General features: G+C 48.2%; 1 protein-coding gene across 1 annotated transcript; it reads left to right on the forward strand.

The window, feature by feature from the left end:
• Positions 1-4,744: 4,744 nt before the first annotated feature.
• On the forward strand, positions 4,745-12,366 carry LOC122923782 (interleukin-12 subunit beta-like). The gene is made up of 7 exons (XM_044274622.1): positions 4,745-4,846; positions 7,731-7,812; positions 8,622-8,840; positions 9,359-9,467; positions 9,548-9,738; positions 11,004-11,137; positions 12,217-12,366. Exons 2-7 carry the CDS (start codon positions 7,731-7,733, stop codon positions 12,364-12,366), a joined length of 885 nt encoding a protein of 294 aa, XP_044130557.1. The 5' UTR covers positions 4,745-4,846.
• The last annotated feature ends 412 nt before the right edge of the window (positions 12,367-12,778 follow it).

The raw sequence follows: 12,778 nt of genomic DNA on the forward strand, positions 1-12,778 counted from the left end.
CAGCTCCCACTCCCTTTGGACAAGAAAGGTCAGATCTGCCCTCACCCCACTAGTTGTAGGCCAATTGTGCAAGTCCCTCCTGTAGTCAGTAATGTCCCAAAATCTAAACTCTTCTGTGCTCCCAAAGTCAATGTCTTCAAAAGACTCCCACAATAAACCAGGGCAATTATATTCCTCACCTTCTGGCTTGGCGTACTCCTCCATCCATGGAGACTGTTGTACTGTGTCCCACCATAGTGCTTGGTAAGCGTCATCCAGCCAGGTTTCCTGCCATACCAGTGTCTCAACCTCTGCACCCACTCCATCAATGGTTGCTCTCCCAGTAGAGGTATTCGCAGCGCCAATCGCATTCGTAATCTCTGCTCCTCACTGGGAAGACTCTCACCCCTCTGACGCTGCACGTCCTCCAGGGTCTGGTGCCATACGCCTTTCCGCACGGCATCCCTGTAATCCGGGTGATCTTCCCCAATGCTGTGCAGGAAACAACGGCATCCATATTGCTGTAGCCATGGGCGCTGTACGGATACTAGCGTTGCCCTCAATTGTAAAATCCACGAACGGTGTCTCCGAGCTGCTTCTCCTCTCACTGGGACGCCATCCCACTGCTGCCACCAATGTAACGGATCTCCTAGGCACCCCGACCGGGTACCTCCGTCGATAGATGCTCCTAGAGCTTTCCGAGGACTCCAAGCACTCCACTTGACACCGTACGCACTGCAGACCCTACGAACCGCCGCAACTTGGTTTGGGGTCTCACCGTCCTCCACCCACGCTGGACCCAAGACCGGGCTTCAGCTTCCAGTGGGTGAACCTCTCCTACATCCAGAGAGCAGGAGCCATGACCAAGCTCTTACAAGAGCTTATACTAAGGGGAGTATTGTGATATAGCGATCCCCAAGAGTGTAGTTATCCCATTCCCCAAACATGAGCCAAGACTTCAGGAAGGTATAAAGCAGTTTCTTTATTTTAGCACACAAGCATTTTATACACATCTTCCAACAAGGTCACCACCCACAGCCAATAACCACGTACAATACACTCAGACACTCCCGCACAAAATCCTCCCCTCTACCTGTGATAGAATTACCTCACACTGGGTTGATGCAATCATCACAGGCAGGAGAATACACAATGTCCTCTGTCCTGGAGACAACAGAGAAGTAATTCAATTATCTCTCAGGACAAAGGACATCACCAATACACACAGAGACAATAGAACAGACCTCACTACTCAACGTATACAATGTCCCCCCCTTTTCAATACACAGACATTTAACATCCCAAAATGGCACAAATTAGACCAGGGGTTCAAGTTAGTACAAGTCCTTTGTGAACAACGGAGGCCTGGCTGATGAGAGGGCCCATAATCCTGGGGCAGGAGGCTGGCAAACAGGTCCCTCCAAAACACTGTGGCGAGGTTGGTTTCGTCACATGTACCTTCATATACACAAGCAGACCAAAAGAACAACAGTCCAGAGCCCCGAGTAGACAACCCCCATCTATCATATAACCCCCATCTGAATTCAGTATTTAACCCTTGTGGTTTCAAGGTATGTAAGCGATCTATCCATACCAGTTCTCTGCGTTTCAATGTTTCCTCTCTATTACCACCTCTGATGATAAGGGGAGGAATGGGATCAATTATCCTGAATTTCAGGACCTTCTCTCTATGCCCAGCTTCTGGACACAGGTGAATCTAGCTTTTTCTGTCGAATAGTGTACCTGTGCCGATTCAGACGTGTCTTCAGATCAAGAGTGGTTTCTCCCACGTATAATAGGTCACATGGACACTGGAGCAGATAGATTACAAACGAACTATCGCATGTCAAGAAATGGCGAATATCACGTGTTGTGTGTCGAGTCGGGTGTACAAACCTGTCACCTTTAAGCATGTACCTGCAGTTCACTCAATTCATGCACGGAAAGCAACCTTTCCCTCTGGTGCCTATATAGGATTGACTAGGACCTCTGGATGTCTTCAGTTTTAACAAGTTTATCTCGTAGATTCGAAGATCTCCTATATGACATTAGGTGTAATTCTCTCACAGAATGTAGATTACTGCGCAGGATGGGCCAATGTTTCTTAATGATGGCAGCTATTTGACCGCTGCGCCCCGTAGAGATAACAGGTTTGCGTGTCTCAGTCTCCCTATTGGTCACTGGATTATCTGTTCCCACGTTATCTAGATGTGTCTGGATCAAATGCCTGGGGTATCCCCTGTGTATAAATTTTCTAGCCATACCATGCGGTCTCCTAATTTGCGTTACAGGATCCTTAACGATCCGCTGTACGAGTAGAAGTTGACTTCTTGAGAGAGACTTAACAATTGCTCGTGGATGACAGCTGTCAAATGCAGCATAGTGTTATAATCTGTCGGATTAATGAACAGATCCGTGGTAAGGGATCCCCTTGTGTCCTAACCATAGTGTCTAGAACCTGGACTTGCTGTGTAGAGTGGGTGAGGGTCAACCTGATCTCAGGATCAATAGTGTTGAGGAAGCAATGGTAGTCCAACAGCTCGTCCTCTCCCTCTGACGCAGAAGGCGTCCTCTCGTCAGCACGTCCTGGGGGCCTTGTGTCCTAACCATAGTGTCTAGAACCTGGACTTGCTGTGTAGAGTGGGTGAGGGTCAACCTGATCTCAGGATCAATAGTGTTGAGGAAGCAATGGTAGTCCAACAGCTCGTCCTCTCCCTCTGACGCAGAAGGCGTCCTCTCGTCAGCACGTCCTGGGGGCCTTGTGTCCTAACCATAGTGTCTAGAACCTGGACTTGCTGTGTAGAGTGGGTGAGGGTCAACCTGATCTCAGGATCAATAGTGTTGAGGAAGCAATGGAAGTCCAACAGCTCGTCCTCTCCCTCTGACGCAGAAGGCGTCCTCTCGTCAGCACGTCCTGGGGGCCTTGTGTCCTAACCATAGTGTCTAGAACCTGGACTTGCTGTGTAGAGTGGGTGAGAGTCAACCTGATCTCAGGATCAATAGTGTTGAGGAAGCAATGGTAGTCCAACAGCTCGTCCTCTCCCTCTGACGCAGAAGGCGTCCTCTCGTCAGCACGTCCTGGGGGCCTTGTGTCCTAACCATAGTGTCTAGAACCTGGACTTGCTGTGTAGAGTGGGTGAGGGTCAACCTGATCTCAGGATCAATAGTGTTGAGGAAGCAATGGAAGTCCAACAGCTCGTCCTCTCCCTCTGACGCAGAAGGCGTCCTCTCGTCAGCACGTCCTGGGGGCCTTGTGTCCTAACCATAGTGTCTAGAACCTGGACTTGCTGTGTAGAGTGGGTGAGAGTCAACCTGATCTCAGGATCAATAGTGTTGAGGAAGCAATGGTAGTCCAACAGCTCGTCCTCTCCCTCTGACGCAGAAGGCGTCCTCTCGTCAGCACGTCCTGGGGGCCTTGTGTCCTAACCATAGTGTCTAGAACCTGGACTTGCTGTGTAGAGTGGGTGAGAGTCAAGCTGATCTCAGGATCAATAGTGTTGAGGAAGCAATGGTAGTCCAACAGCTCGTCCTCTCCCTCTGACGCAGAAGGCGTCCTCTCGTCAGCACGTCCTGGGGGCCTTGTGTCCTAACCATAGTGTCTAGAACCTGGACTTGCTGTGTAGAGTGGGTGAGAGTCAACCTGATCTCAGGATCAATAGTGTTGAGGAAGCAATGGAAGTCCAACAGCTCGTCCTCACTGCCGTCCCAGACGACAAACACATTGTCTATGTATCTCTACCACCCAAGCACATGGCCGTAGTGGTGGGACACATAGACGTGGTCCGCCTCCAGGCACGACATGAAGATGTTGGCACCATGTTTGAACCCATTGGAGGTACTAGCCATCTTGGAACGCAAAGTAATTGTATCTCACCTAGGTGACTGACACACCCCTGTCTCTGATTGGCCGGGCCGTAGTCATGTGGCTCGTCCTCTCCCTCTGACGCAGAAGGCGTCCTCTCGTCAGGGCATCCTCTGCCATGTGGGCGCTGCTGGGGGTGGCGCCGCTGCGTCCATGGAATTCTATTGACTTTGCACCTGCGCAGTGGCTACTGGGGAACGCCGACTCCATGCGGACACACTAGGCCTCTAATGGTACGCTGATTTGTTATCTTTCTATATCAAATATAGGTCAGCTGCGCAAGCTCAACTGAGCCTATCTTCTTTTTAACCCTTCACTTACCTGATGCACCAGCACTTTATATGTTTGTATAAATATCGACATGATAGATGTATTTTAATCACGTTTGTAACTATGGAAATACTGGATGTGTTCATTATAATCATGCACTTTTATGTTGGACTGAACTATTACAAGTTGTAACCACTGATACTCTGAATGGTTAAAGGACCCACTTTCATCACATGACCAGATTCGGGTATTTATACCCATGTGAGGCACTATTGTAATGCTTGACAAGGGCCCCAGTGTGTGGGCTGAAACGTTGCCTGGGAATAAACGGCTCATCACCTTTTACCACGTTTGGATATTTTGGATATGCTCTATGACTCGTTTTACGCACAACCCTACCCTGGAGTAGGATGTGGGTGTGAAGTGTGGGGGCAGCTGCTCCTCATCCTTCTCCATGATGTCGGAGGTGTATGATAGGAGTGATCCCTCAGCGTCACACGTGGAGGCGTCTGAGGTGTTGGTGACTTAAGCCCCTTGTTATCAGTGGAATCTGTGGTGACAAATACTTGGCCGAAGACTCTCTGCGGTGATAAATATATTCTTCCTCTTTCTCCACATTCACCGGTCACTCTCTTATCTCCCAGCCGCCCTCTTCAGGACGCCCCCACATCCACTCACCCCGAATAAAAGGAGCGAGGGCCCCAGACTCCACCATCACACCGAACAAGAAGGAAGGTAATAAGACCTGACTGCTACACTGTACACCGCCACACCATGACTACAGCCTGAGCTCTGCTACACTGTACACCGCCACACCATGACTACAGCCTGAGCTCTACTACACTGTACACGGCCACACCATGACTACAGCCTGAGCTCTACTACACTGTACACCGCCACACCATGACTACAGCCTGACCTCTACTACACTGTACACTGCCACACCATGACTACAGCCTGAGCTCTACTACACTGTACACCGCCACACCATGACTACAGCCTGAGCTCTACTACACCGTACACCGCCACACCATGACTACAGCCTGAGCTCTACTACACTGTACACGGCCACACCATGACTACAGCCTGAGCTCTACTACACTGTACACGGCCACACCATGACTACAACCTGAGCTCTACTACACTGTACACGGCCACACCATGACTACAGCCTGAGCTCTACTACACTGTACACTGCCACACCATGACTACAGCCTGAGCTCTACTACACTGTACACCGCCACACCATGACTACAACCTGAGCTCTACTACACTGTACACGGCCACACCATGACTACAGCCTGAGCTCTACTACACTGTACACTGCCACACCATGACTACAGCCTTAGCTCTACTACACTGTACACCGCCACACCATAACTACAGCCTGAGCTCTACTACACTGTACACCGCCACACCATGACTACAGCCTGAGCTCTGCTACACTGTACACCGTCACACCATGACTACAGCCTGAGCTCTGCTACACTGTACACGACCACACCATGACTACAGCCTGAGCTCTACTACACTGTAAACCGCCACACCATGACTACAGCCTGACCTCTACTACACTGTACACTGCCACACCATGACTACAGCCTGAGCTCTACTACACTGTACACCGCCACACCATGACTACAGCCTGAGCTCTACTACACTGTACACCGCCACACCATGACTACAGCCTGAGCTCTACTACACTGTACACCGCCACACCATGACTACAGCCTGACCTCTACTACACTGTACACTGCCACACCATGACTACAGCCTGAGCTCTACTACACTGTACACCGCCACACCATGACTACAGCCTGAGCTCTACTACACTGTACACCGCCACACCATGACTACAGCCTGAGCTCTGCTACATTGTACACCACCACACCATGACTACAGCCTGAGCTCTACTACACTGTACACGGCCACACCATGACTACAGCCTGAGCTCTACTACACTGTACACCGCCACACCATGACTACAGCCTGAGCTCTACTACACTGTACACCGTCACACCATAACTACAGCCTGAGCTCTACTACACTGTACACCGCCACACCATGACTACAGCCTGAGCTCTGCTACACTGTACACGACCACACCATGACTACAGCCTGAGCTCTGCTACACTGTACACCGCCACACCATGACTACAGCCTGAGCTCTACTACACTGTACACCGCCACACCATGACTACAGCCTGAGCTCTACTACACTGTACACCGCCACACCATGACTACAGCCTGAGCTCTACTACACTGTACACGGCCACACCATGACTACAGCCTGAGCTCTACTACACTGTACACCGCCACACCATGACTACAGCCTGAGCTCTACTACACTGTACACCGCCACACCATGACTACAGCCTGAGCTCTACTACACTGTACACGGCCACACCATGACTACAGCCTGAGCTCTACTACACTGTACACCGCCACACCATGACTACAGCCTGAGCTCTACTACACTGTACACGGCCACACCATGACTACAGCCTGAGCTCTACTACACTGTACACCGCCACACTATAACTACGGCCTGAGCTCTACTACACTGTACACTGCCACACCATGACTACAGCCTGAGCTCTACTACACTGTACACCGCCACACCATGACTACAGCCTGAGCTCTACTACATTGTACACCACCACACCATGACTACAGCCTGAGCTCTACCACATTGTACACCGCCACACCATGACTACAGCCTGAGCTCTACTACATTGTACACCGCCACACCATGACTACAGCCTGAGCTCTACTACACTGTACACCGCGACACCATGACTACAGCCTGAGCTCTACTACACTGTACACCGCCACACCATGACTACAGCCTGAGCTCTACTACACTGTACACCGCCACACCATGACTACAGCCTGAGCTCTACTACACTGTACACCGCCACACCATGACTACAGCCTGAGCTCTACTACACTGTACACCGCCACACCATGACTACAGCCTGAGCTCTACTACACTGTACACGGCCACACCATGACTACAGCCTGAGCTCTACTACACTGTACACCGCCACACCATGACTACAGCCTGAGCTCTACTACACTGTACACGGCCACACCATGACTACAGCCTGAGCTCTACTACACTGTACACCGCCACACTATAACTACGGCCTGAGCTCTACTACACTGTACACTGCCACACCATGACTACAGCCTGAGCTCTACTACATTGTACACCGCCACACCATGACTACAGCCTGAGCTCTACTACACTGTACACCGCCACACCATGACTACAGCCTGAGCTCTACTACATTGTTGTACACCGCCACACCATGACTACAGCCTGAGCTCTACTACACTGTACACCGCTACACCATGACTACAGCCTGAGCTCTACTACACTGTACACCACCACACCATGACTACGGCCTGAGCTCTACTACACTGTACACCGCCACACCATGACTACAGCCTGACCTCTACTACACCATACACAGTCCAACATGAGTACAGCCTGAGCTCTACTACACCATGACTACAGCTTGTGAGGTGATGGATACGCCTGTTATATGTGGGGTGGTAGAGACGTGTGTGTGTGAGGTTCCCTCTATAGGAACGGTTCCTCTTCGTCTTGCAGATGTCTCTCTTGCTCGCTCTTGGTGTCTTGGTCTTAGGATTCCACCATCTTCATTCCCTTCCGAGTTCCTGGCCGCCGCTCTGTGAGTATGGAGTAAATGTGGGGGCTCCTGTTATTGGGGTGTCCTGCTTGGTTCTGGGTCATGATTCCACATTAGGGCGCTCTGCTGGGAGTAGTTGTATCCTGGTCAGAACAAGATCTATACTTGTGTCACTATCAGTGACAATGATCGTGTTTTCTGAAGAATCGCCTGACCCAGTGCTGACATCCCTAAATAATGTCCATAAGTGCAGGTCCTGAGGCAGCAGACACCCCACCATCTCCATGTGACTACTGTATGATGGTCTTACTGGTGTATACTGGATATACTGCTAATATACCAGGACCTGTGTTGTCTACTCCACTTCTGACCCTTCCATCCACAGAACTTTCTCCCCATGGCTCGGTGTCCTCCAGGGCTTTGTTACATGCAGTATGTGATGTTCCTCATGGGTAGTAGAGATCTCCTCCTCCAATACTGAAGTCCTTCCAATGGTGAGGCTGGAGGGTCTTGGAGGTTCTGTCACCTCCTGGATGAGACATGTCTGGCTCTGTTGTGACTCCTGAGAAGATCCGTCATTTCCCAAGTCTCCTCCATGTGCAGAGGGTGGACAGCATTAAGGGTCCCTGAGTACAGACCCTCACACATGTGGTCCCTAGACGAGAGAGACCAATATTTCTACTTTGTGTAGATAGTCATGACGTTGTTCTTCCTGATCTTCTGGGGTTGATAGCATTGTTCTAATTTCTTTTGATGCCTCAAGTTCCGCAGTATGTAGGGGGAGGGGGAGAAATACTTTTGCACATTGCTATGTAATAAGGTACACCACTCTGTATTTTCCTTTCTTCTAGACCCCACTGCCAGATTGAGGGGCGAGCATGTCCTCAAGTGTCCGCTAGAAGCTAACAACATATCCTGGACTTTTCCACGTAAGACCTGTGTAAAAGACGCGACCAATAAGAAGACACTCCACCTGCACCGCCTGGATCACCGCTGCACTGGCTTCTACACCTGCACCAATGCCCAGAACAACAGCCACAAGTACTCCGGGTACTTGCTGATAGATGAAGGTAATCTCCCATCATGCATCATTTCCATCTGGGCAGAGCTTAGTTGTCACAGGACTGCCTGGGGGAGGGAAATAATACAAGTGGGTGGAGCCTGACAACTATTTGCAGCTTGGGAAAATCTTATGCAGATAAAAGACACAAGCTGCTAGAAGGTAGAAACCTCCTGAGTGTAAGGAGGCACAAAGATGTACACTGTGTGGAAGTGGGGTCACTATACTCCATGAAGAGCCATGGAGGATGGGAGTTCCCATTTAACTACCCTCCCACTTGGCTAGACTCATTATTACAGGCTCATTCACATGTGGGTATCTTGGAGTGATAACTGTCCCACTGCTCGAGCTTTAGAACCAGCAGATGTACCTTCAGGAGACAGGGAGAGCTAGGTGGCAGTCCAAGTGGGTGCTGTAATTGGTTGTCACCCAGCGGGGCAGGAGACAACTATCCTTCAGAGGAAATTCTGCTCTATAGGTTATTGTACAATGTCTTCATTGCCAGCCTTGAGACATCTTCTCCCTCAGGGCCCTTGATGTTCTCCTGCATTGTGGATTCTTACACCAGCTCTGTCCTACGCTGTACACTGGCCGAAGAAATCATTGGCCCAAGTCTGGTACGAATGAAGTCCAAAAGGTAAGTGCTCCTCACTTGGGTTACATAGAACCACCATTCTATCATCACAAAGATCAAATAGTCACTGATTTCTCCTTTAGCTCCAAGATGGACCAAGACTGGAAGATAATAAAGGTCCCACAGGGCAGGCATGAGCGACTTTTGTTTGACATTCCTTTTCCTGGTTTCTGTCCTTTTGAAGAGCAGGTGGGTCCCATCCACGTGTTTATGGAGTTCATGTCAAAAAGTGAATATATGAGTGGACACAGGACCTTCTATCTGAGAGATGTTGGTGAGTACCCATCTTAGATATTCTGCAGACCCAACAAATGATGAGAACTACCGTCACCCTCAGATTTAACTATTAATCCTCATAATCCAAGTCTAACCTTCATATTCCAAGACTACCACTAATATTCTGGGACTAACCATAACCCTAAAATTCCAAGACTAAACCTAATCCTAACCCTACTGTTCTAAAATATCCCAAGATTAATATTTTTTCATAACCGAAATATTCCTAGACTGATCCTGACTCTAAAGTCACAACCCTAATATTCCAAGACTAATCCTAGTCCTAACCATATTATTTCACGACTAATCCTAACCCTTATATTCCAAGATGAACCCAAATCCTAATATTTCAATATTAACCCTACTTTTCAAATGGCCCAGAGCATATAGTATATAATCTCTGTTAACTGGAGCGGAGAGAGAAGACACAGAACATCAGTCATGCCGCTCACAAGAAAAAGCAGAAGATGTAAGCAGATAACACACCGGAGGCTACAGCGTAATCTAGAAGATTATTATCTCCAACTGAACTCGCAATATTCAAGTGTTTTATAAGATGTATGTGATACTGAGCTCCATAAGTGTGCTCATATTGTAGAAGGTCAGAGACAGAGGAGGAAGGACAATGTTCTGAGAATATCAGAGTAGAGGTGCAGCACAGGAGAAGTCCTGGAGGTGAGGGTGAAAGGTTGTGATGATGGAGGAGGACACTTCAGCACTGAAGAAGTCCTGGAGGTGAGGATAAGGGGTTGTTGTGATGATGGAGGAGAGCACAGAAGTACAGGAGAGGTCCTGGAGGTGAGGGTGAAAGGTTGTGATAATGGAGGAGAACACTGCAGCACAGGAGAGGTCCTAGAGGAGAGGATGTGGAGTTGTTGTGATGATGGAGTAGAGCACAGCAGCACAGGAGAGGTCCTGGAGGTAAGGATTAGGGGTTGTGATGATGGAGAAGGAGGACACTGCAGTACAGAAGAAGTCCTGGTGGTGAGAGTGAGGGGTTGTGATGATGGAGGAGGATATGCTGCTGCACTGGAGATGAGCCTGTTATACATGTGTAGAATGTATCAGTTATAGAGGAGCATATTCTACACCATACACTGGTCATAGAGGGGCACATCCAACACAATGTTCCTGTTATAGAGGGGAAAATATTGACCAGATGCCCTACCCGCGCCTTCCTCCACCCTTCCATCTCAGGATTAATAAAAATATCTCTTTTCTTCTGTATGTTGAATGCTGTTAATGAGGTTTCTGGTCTTCTAGTATTACCAAGGGCCCCGGAGAATGTTTCTGTCACCAGAGAGCAGATTATTTGGTCTAACCCATCTTGGACGCATCACTTATCTTTCTTCCCCCTGGTGTTTGAGCTCTGGATCAACTATCGTAACAACACCAACGTGAGTAAAGTTTACATGTGTGCAGATAACCTCAAAGCAAAGCAAAGTTAAGAGATAAAGTGTGAGATGTTCCCCAGGCTTTACATTTTCCAGGGGCCCCCCATCATCACCAGGTTCCACATCTTCACCAGGCTCCACATTTTCACCATGTGCCACATCTTTATCAGGTTACACGTTGTAATCAGTTTCCACATCTTCACCACGTTCTGCACTTTTTTCCACCAGGTTCCAAATCTTCTCAATGTTCTACATCTTCTCAAGGTTCCAAATGTTCACCAGGTTCCACATTTAACATTTTCTACATTGTCACCAGGTTTCCTCACCAAGTTCCAAATTTGTACAAGGTTCCATTTTTATTAGGGTCTCCATCCTCACTAGCTTCCATATATTCACAAGGTTTAACATTTTCACCAAGTTCTACATTGTCAGTAGGTTCTACGTCTCCACCAAGTCTCACATTTTACCCAGTCACTCATCCCCACCATGTTTCACTCTCTCATCTGGTTTCATATTTTCACCATGTTCCACATTTTTACAAAGTTCTACATTTCTATTAGGTTCCTCAACTTCACTACGTTCTATATCTTTATTAGGTTCCACATTTACCATGTCCAATATATGTACCTAATTCCACAATTTCACCATGTTTCATATATTTACCAGATTCAGCATCATCTCCGGGTACAACATTTTCACCAGGTTTCACATTCTGCAGGTTACTCATCTTCAACACGTTACACATTTTACCATGTTCCACATTGTCACCAGGTGTCACATCTTCGCCATGTTCCACATCTTCGCCATGTTCCACATCTTAACTAGTTTCTATATCTTCATCAGGTTCAACAACATAATCAGGTTCTTCATTTTTATTTGGCTCCACATTTTCACCAACTTTCATATCTTTACCAAGTTCCACATTTTCACATAAGTCACAGGATATAAGTTGATGTAAACCTGGCAGGTATCGGCTCCTCATGTATTAGGGACAGCAGTATACCCCACATGTTAATACTCAGCTCCAGAGATCTGTACAGGAGTGGAATGTGAGGTTCTGGAAATATATCCTCATTTTGCAGGTGACCAGGACAACAGAGGAACAAAATCACAATGTGAAGGATGTATGTACTTTCAGTGTACGCTGCAGAGATCTCTATAACCCTTCATCATGGAGCTCGTGGACCCCACCACTGGACATCACTGTGTGCAGAAAAACTACTATATCTTAGGTATTCTAAATGACTTTACCAGAATAATGTACTCATCTGTGTCCTCCTTACCTTAATATGACCACACTGCCCCACCATCATTTCAGAACTATAGTGTGAGCACTCCTGTCATCTCATCAAGAAAAATGTGACCAGTGGTAAACCTCTTGGCATCTCATCACCAGTAAATAGTCTCACTGCTCTTACAGTATAGAGTCCATAGTCTCACTGCTCTTACAGTATAGAGTCCATAGTCTCACTGCTCTTACAGTATAGAGTCCATAGTCTCACTGCTCTTACAGTATAGAGTCCATAGTCTCACTGCTCTTACAGTAAAGAGTCCATAGTCTCACTGCTCTTACAGTACAGAGTCCACAGTCTCACTGCTCTTACAGTACAGAGTCCATAGTCTCACTGCTCTTACAGTACAGAG

Source organism: Bufo gargarizans, unplaced genomic scaffold (genome assembly GCF_014858855.1).
Source record: "Bufo gargarizans isolate SCDJY-AF-19 unplaced genomic scaffold, ASM1485885v1 original_scaffold_1895_pilon, whole genome shotgun sequence".
Taxonomy (NCBI): domain Eukaryota; kingdom Metazoa; phylum Chordata; class Amphibia; order Anura; family Bufonidae; genus Bufo; species Bufo gargarizans.